General features: G+C 33.6%; 4 protein-coding genes across 5 annotated transcripts; 3 read left to right on the forward strand and 1 right to left on the reverse strand.

The window, feature by feature from the left end:
- Window positions 1–610: 610 nt before the first annotated feature.
- Window positions 611–1,975, forward strand: LOC141693436 (peroxidase 44-like). Its single transcript, XM_074498539.1, has 2 exons — window positions 611–974; window positions 1,136–1,975. The coding sequence occupies exons 1-2, from the start codon at window positions 771–773 to the stop codon at window positions 1,886–1,888; spliced, it is 957 nt and encodes a 318-aa protein (XP_074354640.1). The 5' UTR covers window positions 611–770; the 3' UTR covers window positions 1,889–1,975.
- Window positions 1,976–3,084: 1,109 nt separating this feature from the next.
- Window positions 3,085–3,415, forward strand: LOC141691801 (uncharacterized). The gene has a single exon (XM_074496556.1). It carries the CDS (start codon window positions 3,095–3,097, stop codon window positions 3,413–3,415), a length of 321 nt encoding a protein of 106 aa, XP_074352657.1. The 5' UTR covers window positions 3,085–3,094.
- A 6,842-nt stretch (window positions 3,416–10,257) lies between these two features.
- On the forward strand, window positions 10,258–11,691 carry LOC141693506 (WUSCHEL-related homeobox 11-like). 2 transcript variants are annotated; one of them, XM_074498637.1, is made up of 3 exons: window positions 10,258–10,916; window positions 11,159–11,331; window positions 11,428–11,691. In XM_074498637.1, the coding sequence occupies exons 1-3, from the start codon at window positions 10,352–10,354 to the stop codon at window positions 11,443–11,445; spliced, it is 756 nt and encodes a 251-aa protein (XP_074354738.1). In that variant the 5' UTR covers window positions 10,258–10,351; the 3' UTR covers window positions 11,446–11,691. The 2 variants fall into 2 exon arrangements, with proteins under 2 accessions (XP_074354738.1, XP_074354737.1); XM_074498636.1 differs by having other exon boundaries at window positions 11,159–11,691.
- Window positions 11,692–12,227: 536 nt separating this feature from the next.
- On the reverse strand, window positions 12,228–14,499 carry LOC141689189 (uncharacterized). The gene is made up of 3 exons (XM_074493376.1): window positions 13,776–14,499; window positions 13,109–13,648; window positions 12,228–13,019 (listed from the first exon to the last, which is right to left on the reverse strand). Exons 1-3 carry the CDS (start codon window positions 14,170–14,172, stop codon window positions 12,796–12,798), a joined length of 1,161 nt encoding a protein of 386 aa, XP_074349477.1. The 5' UTR covers window positions 14,173–14,499; the 3' UTR covers window positions 12,228–12,795.
- Window positions 14,500–17,250: the final 2,751 nt, after the last annotated feature.

Consider the following 17,250-nt stretch of genomic DNA (forward strand, 5'->3'; position numbering starts at 1 on the left):
ATAACCGTGCATCGCACTGATTTTAAGTTAGTATAACTAATTTTCCTACATATCTTCTAAGTAAAAGTATAATGTTCGAATAATATTTGAGAAATGTAAAAATTAGATGAATCTCATTATTATATTTTGCAGGTTTTTTTACATATAGAATCAGAGAAGAATATAGTAACGCGTATGCTGCTTCTACTTCTATAAAATGGACCAAAGAAATTTAACTTTATTTAATTAGCAAAAAGTAAAAAAGGAATTTAACGTTTTACTTTACACAAAAACGTGTAGTTTATGTTAGAAAGTTTAATTTAATACTTATTTTGTTTCTTAAAACGTTTTCTATGTGTGTTAGACATTTGTCAATATTAATATTTTTAATTTCATATTAGTATTAAATATAAAAATTTCATACAAATTCAACACGATACTATATAATCTTATATACATTAGATTAGACGTAAATTAATAGTGAATAATATAAATAGTATCAGAAATGGAAACATTACTATAATGGGACGGAGGGAGCAGTAAATAAGAAACGGGCCGATTTATGATTCAAAAACATGCTTCTCTGATCTCTCCATGTGTCCTTATATGTTGACTTTTTGGAGCAACGCCTTCACTTGCCAACTCTTTTTGTATCTCTTCCGATTGCAATCCGTTTCTCTTATTGAACGACTACCTACTCACTAGCTACCAAGCTCCTCTCACATTATACTACTCTATCTGTATTCATTTATACAATTACTTCTCATTTCCACTTATTTCATTAAAAAAAGATGATCAATATCTCAGGTATCATCTTTCTTCTTGTTACAATCCCCTTTGGTATTGTTATGGCTGATCTTCGAGTTGGTTTTTACAATTCTACCTGCCCAAATGCCGAATCCATCGTCCGACAAGTCGTCCAAAATAGATTTAGGACCGATCCTTCCATAACAGCTGCTTTGCTTCGAATGCATTTCCATGATTGCTTTGTTAGGGTAAGTGTATTTTTACAGTTAGCTATGCATTTCTATAGATAAAATTAGTCAGTGTCATATTTATCTCTAGCCTGACGCATGCATGGTGGACTTTTACATTGCATGCTATGCATGCTAGATAGTATAGCACTAATTTTCAATGGATGTGATGTAAATTGCAGGGATGTGATGCGTCTATACTTATTGATTCCACCAAATCCAAATCATCCGAAAAAGATGCCAGTCCAAATTTGACAGTTAGAGGTTATGAACTCATTGATGAGGCCAAGAAGAATTTAGAAGCAGCATGTCCTTCAACTGTATCTTGTGCTGATATCATAACAATTGCAACTCGAGACTCGGTTGCTCTTGCTGGAGGCCCAAACTACATTATACCCACTGGTAGGCGTGATGGGCTTGTCTCGAGTGTAAGCGAAGTGAGCCTGCCTAGCCCATCCTTTTCAGTTTCTCAGGCATTGCAATCTTTCTCTGCCAAAGGGCTAACTCTTAATGATATGGTTACCCTTTTGGGTGCACATACAGTTGGAATTGCACACTGTAATTTTTTCCAGGCCAGGTTGTTTAATTTTCAAGGGACTAGTAAGCCTGACCCGACAATGGATCCAACTTTGGTTGCTATACTATCGAAGGTATGTGGATCTGGTTCTAATCCGGCAGCATTCTTGGACCAGAACACGTCGTTTGTATTTGATAATCAGTTTTACAATCAGATTTTGTTGAACAGAGGAGTGTTGCTTCTCGATGAGCAACTTGCTTTGGATAAATTGAGTGCTCCGATGGTTTTAAATTTTGCTAGGAATGGGGCAGCATTTCAGCAGAGTTTCGCCAATGCTATGGTGAAGATGGGGAGCATTCAAGTTCTTGTTGGGACTGCTGGAGAAATTAGGCAGAATTGTAGAGTTTTTAATCAATAACAACAAAAGAATGCTAAGTATAATGTAATGAAGTTAAAAACTGTAGGATTTTGGTAAGTAATATGTACTTGACTACTTGTAGATGTATACCAGTGATAAAATCAAATAAGTTCTTGCAGCAAATTACTGTAAAAGACTGTTGCATATATATAGATAGATGTCATATTTGCTCGAAACAGTTTTTTATGAGAAGTAGATGTAATTGTTATGTAAAACGGATACTTCAACTCTTCAAGAGTGTCCTATCGTCTGTCATCGTCATCTCATAGAATAATGTAAAATTCTAAAAAATCATGTCCATCAGATACTTGAATTAGTTACGGCTAGAGTTTAAAATTATTATGTGACAAGTAGACAATTATTAGTGAAGCATAGAATTGTAGAGAATAAGACTCTAGCTGGGGGGTTTAGAAGGGACATGAAGATATTGGTAGTGAACCACAAACATGTTGAAAACTCGACTCTGGTGGATTTGCAAGTGCCTCGGACATTTTATCTAGTGTCATGATCCAGATCAAATTTCGATTGACAGGATATGTTCAACAATTAAGGAGAATGATGTCATACAACAAACTGTTGAAAGGGTAAGTCAGAGAGCGAGATGATCTAAATCAGAAACTGATATGGTAAGCATTGATATAGCCAGCCGGCTACAGGTGAGCAAGTCTTGAGTTTAGGGTTCTAAATTTTTTGAATTCATGTATACAAGTTTGAAAAATATATATGCGGTGTGTTTATATATTTATGGCCTCCAAAATTGGTTTGACCAAGGCCTCAGTAAAAATTTAGGGGCCGCCCTAAGAGTAACAGGGGGATTTTTCAAGGATGTTGTCAAAGATGTTTTGAGAAAAATTAAAATAATAATAAACTTGATTTATGTAGTAGTTTCTAGAATTATCTTGAAGTGTCTTTTAAAAATTCTAAAAGTCTTGTACATGTACCTAGTAAATTGAAGTTCTAGAATTTATATATCTAGAAAAATGAAGAGTCTTGTGTATTAAATAGTGTATCTAGAATTATCCATAGAGCCCTGTAAAAGGAGACCTCCATCCACCATTTTGTATCAAACCAATCATTTGAGTTAATAATAAAAAGTATTATTTCTCCTCTAAAAATATTATCTCTCTCATTTTTAAACACTTCACCCAACCTTCAACTTATTTTTTCCCACAAAGTGGTATCAGAGCTTGGTGATCCTCCATAGAGATGGCAAACAATAGTGTTCCATTTCAAATTCCGTTGCTCAACAAGAGTAACTATGATAATTGGAGTTTGAGGATGATGGCTCTTATTGGCGCACATGATGTATGGGAGATAGTTGAAAAAGGCTACAATGAATCGGCGAATGAAGTTGGACTATCCCAAGTTCAAAAGGATAGTTTGAAAGATTCTAGAAAGAGGGACAAGAAGGCTCTCTGTCTAATCTATCAAGGGATAGATGAAGATACTTTTGAGAAGATCTCAAGTGCAGAGTCATCCAAAAAAGCATGGGAGAAACTTCGGACGTCATTCAAAGGACTTGATTAAGTCAAAAAGGTACGCTTTCAAACACTAAGAGGAGAATTTGAAGCTTTGCGTATGAAATAAGGTGAGCTTGTATCAGATTATTTTTCAAGAGTTTTAATGGTTACAAATAACCTTCAAAGAAATGGTGAAAAATTGGTAGAAGCAAGAATTATGGGGAAAATTCTTCGTTCATTGGACTCCAACTTTGAGCATATTGTTGCCATCATTAAAGAGACAAAAGACTTGGAAAGTATGACAATAGAGCAACTTCTTGGTTCAATACAAGCTTATGAAGAAAAGAAAAAGAAGAAAGAAGAGATCGTGGAACAACTACTCAAGGGGCGAGTCGATTCAAAGCAACAGGAAGGTGTTCAAATTCCAAAAAGACAAAGTTATGGCCGAGGACAAAGTCAGGGACGAGGATAAGGTCGAGGTAGAGGCCGCGTCATGGATATGGATGAGGTTGGAAGCCTAATGATGACAACAATAATCAAAGAGGAGAAATTTCAACATGTGGACGTAGGAGAGCAAATACGCAATCAAGGTATGATAAGTCACGCATCAAATGTTATAATTGTGAAAAATTTGGATATTATGCTTCCGAATGTAGAGCACCAAAGAATAATAAATTTCAAGAGAAGGCGCACTATATTGAAGAAAGAAGTGATAAAATGGCACCTTACTATTGGCCTACAAAGACAATGAAAAAATTGAAGACACTCAATAGTACTTGGATAGTGGTGCAAGTAACCATATGTGTGTAAAAAGAAGCATGTTCGTGGAGTTTGATGAATCAATCAACGGCAATGTGGCGTTCGGAGATGAAACAAAGGTGGAGGTAAAGGGAAAAGGTAATATTCCATCCGACTAAAGAATGGAGAACATCAATTTATATCAAATATTTATTATGTGCCTAACATGAAAAGCGACATATTAAGTCTTGGAAAATTATTGGAGAAAGCTTATGATATTCATTTAAAAAATAATATTCTTTCGATAAGAGACAATTAAAGAAATCTTATTGTTAAGGTGCCTATGACAAAAAATAGAATGTTTGTGCTTAACATTCAAAATGAAATTGCAAAGTGTCTCAAAATGTGTTAAAAAGATGCATCATGGATTTGGCATCTTCGTTTTGGACATCTCAATTTTGGTGGATTAAAGTTTCTCTCAAAGAATAGAATGGTTAAGGGATTGCCTCATATTCAATATCCGGATCAAGTTTGTGAAGGATGTTTACTTGGAAAATAATTCAAAGCAAGTTTTCCCAAAGAGTCATACTCGAGAGCTTAAAAGCCATTGGAACTCATACACGCGGATGTGTGCGGCCCAATTAGGCCAAATCCCTCGGTAAAAGTAATTATTTTCTTCTATTTTTTGATAATTTTTCTAGAAAAACATGGGTGTATTTTTTGAAGGAAAAATCAGAGGTGTTCAACAATTTCAAGAAGTTTAAGGCCTGTGTTGAGAAGGAGAAGGGACTTCCTATCAAATCCTTAAGATCTGATAATGGAGGAGAGTTCACATCAAAGGAATTCCAAAAATATTATGAAGAAAATGGAATCCGAAGACAACTAACGGTGCCAAGATCCCCCCAACAAAACGGAGTTGCCGAAAGAAAAAATAGAACAATACTTGATATGGCGAGGAGTATGCTTAAAAGCAAGAAGCTACCCAAAGAGTTTTGGGCAGAAGCAGTATCATGTGCGGTGTACCTGTCAAATCAAAGTCCAACAAGAAGCGTGTGGGGAAAAACACCACAAGAATCATGGAATTGAAGAAAACCCGGGATCTCTCATCTTAGAGTCTTTGGAAGCATAGCTCATAAACATGTGCCAGATGAAAAGCGGAGCAAACTTGATGACAAAAGCGAGAAGTATATCTTTATTGGCTACGATACCAATTCCAAGAATAATGTCAAAGGTTATAAGCTCTACAATCCTAATACACAAAAGACAACTATCAGTAGAGATGTCATATTTGATGAAGAAGGAGAATGGGATTGGAGTCCACATAATGAAGAATACAACTTCTATCCACAATTTGAAGATGAAGATAAAGAAGAACAAAGAGAAGAGCTTGTAACTCCACTAACTTCACCAAATACAAGATCAGATAAAGGTGAAAGTTCAAGTGAAAGGCCCCAACGCTTTAGAAGTCTAAGGGATATTTACGAGGTCAACGAAAATGAAGACAATCTTACATTATTTTGTCTATTTACGGATTGTGAACCCATAAACTTTCAAAAAACTGTTGAAAAGAAGTGTTGGAGAAATGCTATGGATGAAGAAATAAAGGTGATAAAGAAGAATGACACGTGGGAGCTAACTTCACTTCCAAAAGGGTATAAGGCGATTGGCGTAAAATGGATATACAAAGCAAAGAAAAATGCAAATGGAGAAATTGAAAGATACAAGACAAGATTGGTAGATAAAGGCTACAATCAAAAGGCAGGCATTGACTACGATGAGGCATTTGCTCCCGTTGCCCGACTTGAAACTATAAGACTAATAATTTCTTTGACATCTCAAAATAATTAGAGGATACATCAAATGGATGTAAAATCAGCCTTTTTAAATGGAGTACTAGAAGAAGAGGTGTATATTGAGCAACCACAAGGCTGTGAAGTTAAAGGACAAGAGGAAAAGGTTTTAAAGGTAAAGAAAGCACTATATGGGTTGAAACAAGCCACAAGGTTTTGGTATGAACGGATTGACAAGTATTTTGAAATGAAGAATTTTAAAAAGTGTCCATATGAGCATGCACTCTACATCAAAATTCAAAACAATTATACAATGATTGTGTGCTTGTATGTATATGACTTGATCTTTACAGAAAATAATCCAAACATGTTCAAGGAGTTCAAAAAGGAGATGACAAAGGAATTCGAGATGACTGATATCGGGCTCATGTCCTATTACCTTGGAATTGAAGTGAAACAAAATGAAAAAGGCATCTTTATCACTCAAGAGGGATGTGCAAAAGAAGTGCTTAAGAAGTTTGGGATGGAAGATTCCAATCCAGTTAGTACACCAATGGATTATGGAACAAAGTTATCAAAACACGAAGAAGGAGAAAGAGTGGATCTCACACTCTTTAAGAGTTTGGTTGGAAGCTTGAGATACTTGACGTGCACAAGACCCGACATCTTATATGCAGTTGGAGTCACTAGCCGCTACATGGAAAATCCAACAACAACTCATTGGAAGACCGCAAAGAGGATTCTCTGATATATTAGAGGTACACTAAATTTTGGGATGTATTATTCTTGTTCTAATGATAAAAGGGTTGTTGGATATAGTGATAGTGATTGGGGAGGAGATATTGATGATCCCAATAGCACAACCGGTTTTGTATTCTACATAGGGGAATCGGCCTTCACATGGATGTCAAAGAAGCAACCAATTGTCACATTGTCAACATGTGAAGCGGAGTATGTTGCTGCAACTTCCTGCGTTTGTCATGCTATTTGGTTGAGAAATATGTTGAAGGAGTTAAATATGCCGCAAAAGGAGCCGATCAAGATTTTTCAGGACAATAAATCAACAATTGTCTTGGCTAAAAATCCAGTTTTTCATGATCAGAGTAAGCACATTGACACTCTTTATCACTATATTAGAGAGTGCACAACAAAAAAGGATGTACAAGTGGAGTACGTAAAAACACATGATCAAGTGGCGGATATATTTACTAAACCCCTCAAGAAAGACACATTCAAAAGGTTACGAAGTGCACTTGAAGTCACAAATCAAGTTTAAGGGGGGTGTTGAGAAATATTAAAATAATAATAAACTTGATTTATGTAGTAGTTTCTAGTATTATCTTGAAGTGTCTTTTAGAAATTCTAAAAATTTTGTGCATGTAACTAGTAAATTGAAGTTCTAGAACTTATATATCTAGAAAAATGAAGAGTCTTATATTAAATAGTGTATCTATAATTATCCATACTAGTTGGTAACCCGTGCGAAGCATGGGCCGAAATTAAAAATAATATGTAATTAAAAAATTGAAGTTAAGTGTAACTCTAAAATTTCACAGTATAATTCTAGTTATGCACGCACCTAATTATTTACTTATATAAATCTGACATGTTAACTTATTAATACGATTATTTTAAAATAAACTGACGCTTGGATGTTCAGCAACAAATAAAAATTGAAGGAAAATAAAATTTACAGAGAGTAGAAGTTAATTTTTGTCAGTTGAGATTTTATTACATAAAATTTTAAAAATAGTTGTATAATTTTCTAGTGAGCACCAAGATTTAGGACCTAAACATAGTTTACTTATTAGTATAGATAGTTGATAACTCGTGCTAAACACTGGCGCGAGATTAAAAATATCGAAATAATATTTGTAGAAACTTATTTATATTTCGTGTGAAAAATGAATTAAAATTAATATATTAATATCAATATTAAATTGGTACTTGCAAAAAATAGCTATGTGGTTAAAAACAATCGAATCAGTTATGAAATTTCCCACTATAATTCTAGTTTTGTATTGTTTTACTTGATATAGAAATTTAATATATTAGTTTTATTTTTGTGAAACGAATTGTATCTCTATCTTATAAACCAAATATCTGTTCTTTAGATAATTTAATATTAATTAATATAATTTGATAATTATATTATAATTATCCTTTTCAATATAGTTTATTTAATATTATTTAATTATCGATATTAATTTTCAAATTAAAAGTAAATAGATGTTATTAAACTTAATTTAATATTACTTAATATAATCTAATTTACAAAGCATAGAAGTCGATTTGTGTTAAAAACAAAGTTTATTGAGAATAGAAGTCAACTTAAGTCATGTAAGTACCAAAATTTGGTACTCTGATACTTTGCTAGTTTTAGCACCAAATTATTCATGGTTTCGATTATTAATAAAAAGTATAGATACCTAATAGCTTGTAGTTTTTCTAAAATTAAAAATAATTATAAGTTATTTTACTTAATTTAACGTAATTTAATAATTTTTTAATATAATTTACAAATCTCTTTAAAAAAATTTATTTTATAAAGTAAATAGACAATTGGATGAATACTAACTAAAAAAAAATTACAAAGAATAGAAGTCAATTTGTATTAAAAACAAAGTTTATTGAGAATAGAAATCAATTTAAGTCAGGTAAGTACCAAAATTTGGTACTTTCATATTTTTAGCACCAAATTATACAATGTTTTGCTTATTTGTTTAGCTTATTAATAAAGAGTATAGATATGCCTATAAAAAAGACCTCCATCCACCATTTTGTATCAAGCCAATCATTTGAGTTGAGAATAAAAAAGTATTATTTCTCCTCTAAAATATTATCTCTCTCATTTTTAAACACTTCACCCAACCTCCAAATTATTTTTTCCAACAAAAGGTTTGTGCTTGCTTCTTAAATCAAGATTATAAAATCCAAATTAAAACAATGAAGTCCAGGCAGCGTCTGTACTTTTCCTAAAAGAAAAAAAGAACAAGCTACACGTATAAGGCTAATATCAGTTATCTGGGCTCAGAGCTACGAATCTTAATTGATGGAGAAATAAAGTATATCTAGTTGGGCCTATAGCAGCCTCTAGTTGCTGAACAATTTGAGTATGGTTTATTGAGAATTAAGATGTTTAAGTAACTCTTAAAGCTTCACATTTGACTAGTGAATGATAAAATTACTGTGATGAGTTCAAGATTAATACCCTGTTTAAAATGTTGGCCCTAATACAAACTCCAATGTTAGAAACGCTAGAACACTGTTGATACACGAGGTGCTTAATGAGGAAAGAGCCTTTTTAACGTCAATTGGGTCATCCTCCTAACTAATAATGTAATATAGTGGAAAATTACCAGAAAAATTAATGAAAAGCTGGTCTATGAAATTTCAGTGGTGGATGAGATATGAGTGAGCAGTAGTGGTAACTTTAAAGAAGACAAGATTTGTGTTTGAGGGGTGAAGTTGGAAACCGGCCAACCAACTTTTAATTAGTGGTGCTTTAGGGCTACACATGACATGAATGCTTTCTTTCAATTCATCTACCCATCTCATTTATTCTCTCCCTTTAACCCTTTCTTTTTACGTACCCACGGATCGATCTACTGTAACTTGCATTCGCCTTCCATAATTTGTCCGTGAAGCATTTCAGTTTATGCATTCCTTTTCTATGTAGGTTGTTTTCGTTGCTATAAACATCATTTTATTCTGTACCATCAGCTTCAAGGGGCATGATGTGCATAAGCTTCACTGGCCACCGGTTTAGAGGAGGATCTAGTAATGAATACTGGAGGAAACAGTCTCCATAAATAAAAAATTTACATTTTTCCATCATCATAACTAAGAAAAAAAAGGTGCCTTGTAGAAGTTATAAAATAAGAGATTGTCTTCCAAAATATACTCAATGTCCTCTGAATAAATATTTTTAGATCCATTTCTGCGATCACCGCGACTCATGTGATCATTCATCATTAGGCGCCGTACATCATTAAAAGTGACAATTAAATTCGTTCGTAAATATAATTAGAAGATAATTATGAATGCAGGCGTCATGAAAAAACTAAAATACGGCAGCATTAATTACTCTTAATTGTAAATGTGGGCTTGAGTTAGGCAAGACGCCGCATGGAAAGTAAAAGTCGGCTAGTTCTTTTGTGTTAATAATCTGCATAAATATCATTTTGTAATCCGATTTAGTAACAGAAGAAAGCTAACTTTTATTATGCACCGAAACTATTTTCTGAGTTTAACCCAACCTTTAACCTGCTTCCCATTATGATAAAATAACAGTTAATCCATATTTAGTACGCACCGAGGAGAACAATTTGGTTGTATATATATATAGGTATACCTATATTAAGTGTGTGCATTGCGGGGTTTTGCTTGTACATCAAGAACAACTCAATATTTCGAGTTTTTGCATGTTTCCTTCTATCTTGCATGCATAAGCATAACTATATATATTCTTAGCTATGGAATACCGTAAACATCAAGTCAGCCAAGACAATGAAAACAATTGTGAAGCATCTTCATCTGTAAGAGCAAGATGGACTCCTAAACAAGAGCAAGTGGTCATACTCGAATCCATCTACAACAGCGGAGTGGTAAATCCTCCCAAAGATGAAACTACGAGGATAAGAAAACTCCTCGAAGGTTATGGTCCGATTGTCGATGCCAATGTATTCTACTGGTTTCAGAACCGTAGATCTCGCTCTCGTCGACGTAGCCGCCAAATTCAGGCAAAGATAAGCAGAGAACAAGTAGCTCATGAGCCACCAGGCTCAATTACAAATACTGAACACCAGAATTCCTCTTCTTTCATGGTGACTTCTGGTGCACAAGATTACTGTTCATCTGTATCATTTTCATGCTTGGAGGGTGATCCTTTTTCATCATCATCAGATCCCGCTGTCTATGATGATAACCCTATTCTGTATCCTAGTCAAGCTTGTTATCCAGGAAATGAAACACTTTCGGGGGTTTCTCCTTTTAATAACACGTGCTCTGTCGAAACTTCAAATGTACATTATCAGTCTGGTATGTGTCGAAGTGCATGTTTTTTTTAAAATTTTATTTGACATTTAAATGTAATTAGTCCCCTGACTTCCAAAAAAATTTACTATACATATTTTAAATCAGGATTCCTCTCAAAACCCTGATAATTGAGAATCGTAATATAAAAAATGTGTAATGCTTAGGTTATATTGGTATTTAGGTTCTCATATGTATGTTTTCGGCTTCGATTACACTAACTAAACAGTTATTGAACAAATTTTCAGCTGGATTAATGACGGTGTACATAAATGGGGTGGCAACAGAGGTGCCAACGGGGCAATTCGACATGAAAGGAATGTTCGGGGAACAAGACTTATTGTTATTTCATTCTTCAGGAATTCAAGTGAGCAACACTAGTTTTTCTTCGTCGCTGCAGCATGGTGAAAGCTATTTCCTGGTATCCAATTTTAACACGCCATCAAACTTAATTTATCTGAATCTAGATTAATAATATTGTTACCAGTATTTTTTATGTAAATATCCTATTTGACAGGTTCCAGGAGCAAACTAGCTAATGGTGGAAAGCAGGAAGTTGCTGATCCATCTTTCTACATATATATATATATACGATAAAAGCTTATGTTTTGTGATTTTCATCATATTAGTAGACTAGCTTTTACATAAATAACTTTGCTAGTTCTACTTGCAAGAATTCTCGTATTTTCTCAGATTGTACTCTTTTGGTGTGAAAATATATAAATAATGGATTTTAAAAAAGGTTTGATGCAAATATTATATATCTAGTTTAAATATTTTATGTGCATGTACGGAAAACCTATCTTTATACCCGCATATTTTTGTAATCATAATTGATAGAAAAATGTTACTTTTAGAATAATTTTGTTATTTTTGGAGCAAAGTAAGAATGGAAATACAAAATTGACCAATACATTTATAATAAACGGCTCTTGGAAAAATTTAAAAAAAAAAGGATAATTTTAATAATTTGTCGAGAAAAAAAAATTGCTGTATTCTTTACCGACCACCGCGGAAAGCAAAGTAAATACCATAAAGCTTACTGTAGAGCAAAGTAAATACCATAAAGCTTACTGTAGTAAACATCTTATTTGTGCCTACTGCTACATGTGAAAGCAGCAATACATGTGAAAGCAGCAACAACAGACTCGCAGGACATTAAGTCGTTAATTCTGTACTCATGCATAACTAATTGCCCAAAAAGAACATTAAACTAGTATATCTCTGTGCAACTGCATTATTCATATAAAACTCTGGTCAAACAAAGTTTACAGAATAATATACTCAACAAATAAGTTTGGCAATCAGAAAAAGATGTCATAAAAACAGTCGGGATGATTTATTGATTTGTCAGAGTATACCTGCAACAGTGCAACTCCAACCAAGATTTTCAAGATTTTCATTTTACTAGGTACTCCTATACTATAACTCTCCAAACAGTACTCCAACTTTTCCAAAACCGAATATTTACTCCATTAACATGAGGGCTAGTACTAGTACATATGCCCATGATTTCAAAACATGACACAACCTATACATACAACATGATTCTATATAGCCTATAATTTGGATTTGCATGAAACCGTCTCTGCTTGAACCTCAGTCACAACTCCTTTTTTTATATATCATAACAACTCTTTTCTCCTGTTGTTTTACCCTTTTCTCCCTGCTCTTTTTCATTTTTTTGGTTTTTTTTTCCTGCAACTGTTTATATATCATCAATCATGTCTGATTTCCTGCAAAATTACAGAACCGCTCTAATGGAGGAACCTTTAAGATTTTAACTTTTACACCCCACTAGTCCAAAAACCAGAATATCCATGAGTTACATTAATTCATATTTATATATACATTTACATTCATTTCTGACTCATGGGGACAACTATTAACTGGCTCCAACTCCCAGGAAATCAATGAATTGGATTTTCTTCTGCTTCTGATACTGATCAACTTCTCCATGATGCATGATGTAGTTGTAGAGATTGACATTGCCGTGGTTGCCTACCGAGTCAGTAGCAAATACAGACACCACCTCTGAGTTTGAATCTTCCGAGTGGGCACCTTTACCAGCTGCTGCAGATGATCCATCTCCAGATGATCCACATGCACCTACAACCACATTTACATTACTAACCAAACCATTTTATTAAGATACATGAAAATAGAACAAGAAACTTTAAGAAAAAAAAAAAAAGTACCCATGAGTGAACCAAACAGAGGTTGATGCTGACTGGCAGGACTGAATCTAGAGAAAGTTGGGTGCAACTTGAGAGAGAGATCAGTGCAAGTTGAAGCTGAACCAGCTGAATACTGATCTTCCTTGTTATTGTGATGAATACCAACATTATTATGTAGTATGTTATTATTGGAAGACACATCAGTGGAATATTCACTAGTTGTAATATTGTTGTTCACAATCTGGTCTTGATCATATTCATTATGAGAGGGAAGATTAATTGCGGGGATCATTTGAGTAGTGTTATTGTCTTGAGAGAAACTGAGGGGCTTTCTCCTCCTGTAAATACTATTTTTCTCTCTATGAACTCTAGCCATAATAACATGCCAATGGTTTTTAACAGCATTGTCTGTCCTTCCAGGAAACAGCCTAGCAATGAGGGCCCATTTGTTGCCATACATTCTGTGTGCACCCAACAGTCTTTCCTCTTCCTCCTTACTGAACGCCCTCCTATTTATTTTTGGATCAAGTTGATTAAACCACCTTAATCTGCAACTTTTCCCTACCAACCACACAATTTAATCATCAGCATTATTTTGTAACAAGTAACTATTAATCCTTCATCATGTGGGGTTTAAGGCATGAGAACATAATGATAGATGCATTAATGATAAATAATGATAAGTTACCTGATCTGCCTTGAAGTTTTTCAGCAATTAAGTTCCAGTTTTGAGGACCATAGTGGGCAACAAGATCTTTAAGTCTATCATCTTCATGTGGTCTCCAGTGGCCTCTTGAGCACAGCTTTGTGTGGCCCCCATTTCTCCTGTGATCATGATCCTCATCCTCATCACCATTATGCTGCTGCTGCTGCTGCTGTTGGTTCAAGAAAATCTCTCCACTTTCTGCTCCATTTAGTACCGGATAAAGAACTCCATTCGACATCTGAAACCGACCCATACCCGCATCTCTCAACCCAAGATACTCATTAGAAAGAGTAGGAAGAGAATCAAGAGGAGAAGGATTAAAGTTTAAATCTTGACACATAATGAGACCTTCCTTAAAACCACCTCCAGTATTCAACATACTCAAATACTGAGAGAGAGAGAGAGAGAGATGATAATGTTGAAAGGAGGAGGAAGAGGGCAGAGGCTGAATAGGAGAAGAGAGATGGGGGAGTGGTATTTAAGAGGAGGAGAGAACAACTTAAAAACAATAGATTAAGGGAGTGTTTTGCGGTAAAAAGGACAAAAAGCTACGAAACAAAAAGAAAGAGTTTGAACCAACACGATTCCCTTGCACTCTACACACACACATTCATAATACTATAACAAAATCTGAGGTCAGGGGGTCCTTATTTTGAGACTGATCTCTCTCCTTTATCTCTCCTCTCTCTCTCCTCCTACCTCTGAAACTCCGTGCATATTTTATTTTATTACATATATATACCAAGATATATGTATAGATCCATGCGTGTGCATTCAATAATCGAGAAGCACTCGTGTGGGTTGTGACCGTGGGGGGTTTCGGGTACTCAAACTGACGCTACTGTGTATGTATCTGCGTATGCATCGTATTCTGTAACTGCTCCCTCGGCCTTTGTGCAAAAATCCAGACCTTTCTTTGTTTCTTGTTTTAACTTTATTTTGCTTTTTCCTCAACTGAATTGAGAGTTACAATTATTACACGTCATACCAGCTGTCCATTTTCAGGACTCCTTTCTCACGTGTCCGTTATATTTTTAAAACAGCATGATAACAGAGTTGAGGTCAGGGTGTACGCGTTTCGGATCGGATCGGATCGGATCGGATCGGTTTTGGGATCAAAGTCGAACCAAACCGTGAATAGCGATTTTAAAAAATTGTCGGTTAACCGCGTTATTTGCGGTTATTGCGGATCGGTTTGCAGTTCAACCACTTATTTTAAAATAATTAATAATTTACAAAAAAATAAATTCGGAATATTAATAAATTAAAATTAAAGTTACGTGATAAATTACATTCAAAAATAAAATATAAACTAATGCTCCGTGTGGAGTAAGGATATTAAAAATATACAAAAATGGCCCGCAAGGGTTGGCTCAGTTGGTTAAAGAGAGGAAAATTGTCCTCTTGGTCACAGGTTCGAATCCCACGGGAGGAGAATTTATGATTATGCCTCCTGAGTCAGAGCATGTCGCTTAAACGCGGTTTACCTTGGTTCACGTGGTTTGCAGGCTATTGCGTGAGCCCGTAGGGTTTACCCAGTGCGCACCCGAAGGGTAGCGGCTGCAGGTTACCTACGATAAAAAAAAATACAAAAATACAAAAATGTGAAGGCGAGAAAAAAGAAAAAAAAGAGATAAAAAAATTACATGTTGATTATATTTTTCATTTGTTTGGTTATATATCTTATAATGATTGTGAATCTTACGAACGAAGTCTTAACATTAACCTAAGATTAGTTGATAAATGTGTATACTTATTAATTTATATGATATCAACTATATTTTTGGAAATATATTTTATTATAAATATATGTTGCGAGTTGCGGTTGCGATTTTGCGATTTTCAATAATTTAAAACCGCATCCAAACCGCGAATGAGCGGTTTTTAAAATTTAAATCCACAACCAACCCGCATTTCGCGATTATCCGCAAATGCCGGTTGAACGGTTGGATGCAGTTGAGCGGTTTATCCGTACACTGTTGAGGCCATATTTTTCTAAGTTCTGTTATATGTGTACTAATTTTATATTCTCTTCATTTATTTAATTATGTATACTACACGATAAGGGTGTAAAACACCAGTTAAGTGAGGTATATTTAATTAAGATTTTAAATAAAAATTTTATTCTTAAAATTGAGAATCATTCAATTTGAATTTTAAAAAGTCCCGTGAAATCTTATGGTATCGAATAAAGATTAGAAAAAAAAATTGTAAATCTGAGTATATTCAATTTAAATTTTAGAAAGTCTACTGAAATTTGATGATATTAAATTTGGATTTTTAAAATACGATCAAAATCTGATGGTATTTAAAAATTTATGGATTTTTTATTTGAAAAAGTTATAGATTTTAATATATTTGTTAGTTCATTTTTAATCTTTTGAAACCTCTTTAAAATATATGATTTTGAAGGTTTGTGAAAAATTTCACAAAATCAGCAAAGCTCTGCAAGATTTTTTCATCAATTCCGTCAAAATCCACGAACAACGGAAATCTTCCAAAACCAATGGATTATTATCAATCCTTTAAAATATGAAATGAATACACCTCGTAAGTTAATTTATTTAAATAATTTTAAAAATCGCAATAACGCTTAATAATTGTATTATAATTATTATTGTAAAAGGCGTGTTAAGCATATGAGAGGGGATTTAAATGGAATCGGAAATATAAACACCTGGATTATTATAAATTGGATATTTAAGTGTTTAGTAAAGTTTAAGTGAATTTTGACTGCTTAAGCGGTCTTTGATCAATTAAGTAGGAGAATTAAAAATAATTAGAAAAAATAAATATTATTTTTAAAATAGTTGTAATTTGATATTTTTGAATGTTAATTGTAATTTTTAAGTTGATTATAATTTTGTGAATGATGAATTTATTGGTTATTATGATACATTGATAATATCTCCTAATTCAAAAAATATTCAATATTTCTAATATTTATTTATTTATTTATTTATAATCCGATTAACTGTCTGCTTTTGAAACCGCGTCCGCGCGCTTAATCGTTCACGTTTAAACGCTAGAAGATGATCTCACCGTTTAGAATCGATTTGTGCTGTTTATAATATCGATCAAAATATCCACTTTTCTCCTTAGAAAATACAAAATATTTCGTGACGAGAAGAATTGTCTAAAATACGCACTAAATATGAATATTGATGGTACATATATGGAATACACATCATGCACGCTGATGAGTGTTTTGTATATATATTTTTCGATTTATAGGTATAGGCATGTTTAATATGTATATTTTATCTAATTTTTTTAATATAATAATAACTGTAATTTTAATACGATTTCAACAATTTAGTTATTTCATTAAAATAAAATAATATAGAATTGTATCGTACGTTATTTGTGTTAGGATTATAATAAAATTTATGATTATAATACGATTTCAACAATTTTATTACGAGAAATAGGATAACAGAGGTGAAATCAAAATAAA

Source organism: Apium graveolens, chromosome 10 (genome assembly GCF_009905375.1).
Source record: "Apium graveolens cultivar Ventura chromosome 10, ASM990537v1, whole genome shotgun sequence".
NCBI classification, from domain to species: Eukaryota; Viridiplantae; Streptophyta; class Magnoliopsida; order Apiales; family Apiaceae; genus Apium; species Apium graveolens.

Excerpts from the sequence above, each read along its gene's own strand:
- LOC141693506 (XM_074498636.1), top strand. The coding sequence starts at position 10,352 with ATGGAATACCGTAAACATCAAGTCAGCCAAGACAATGAAAACAATTGT. Across the intron at positions 10,917-11,158 it reads AAATGTACATTATCAGTCTG|CTGGATTAATGACGGTGTAC; the intron begins GTATGTGTCGAA and ends ACAAATTTTCAG.
- LOC141689189 (XM_074493376.1), bottom strand. The coding sequence starts at position 14,172 with ATGTTGAATACTGGAGGTGGTTTTAAGGAAGGTCTCATTATGTGTCAA. Across the intron at positions 13,649-13,775 it reads AAAACTTCAAGGCAGATCAG|GGAAAAGTTGCAGATTAAGG; the intron begins GTAACTTATCAT and ends TGTGGTTGGTAG. Across the intron at positions 13,020-13,108 it reads TCTGTTTGGTTCACTCATGG|GTGCATGTGGATCATCTGGA; the intron begins GTACTTTTTTTT and ends ATGTGGTTGTAG.
- LOC141691801 (XM_074496556.1), top strand. The coding sequence starts at position 3,095 with ATGGCAAACAATAGTGTTCCATTTCAAATTCCGTTGCTCAACAAGAGT.
- LOC141693436 (XM_074498539.1), top strand. The coding sequence starts at position 771 with ATGATCAATATCTCAGGTATCATCTTTCTTCTTGTTACAATCCCCTTT. Across the intron at positions 975-1,135 it reads TCCATGATTGCTTTGTTAGG|GGATGTGATGCGTCTATACT; the intron begins GTAAGTGTATTT and ends TGTAAATTGCAG.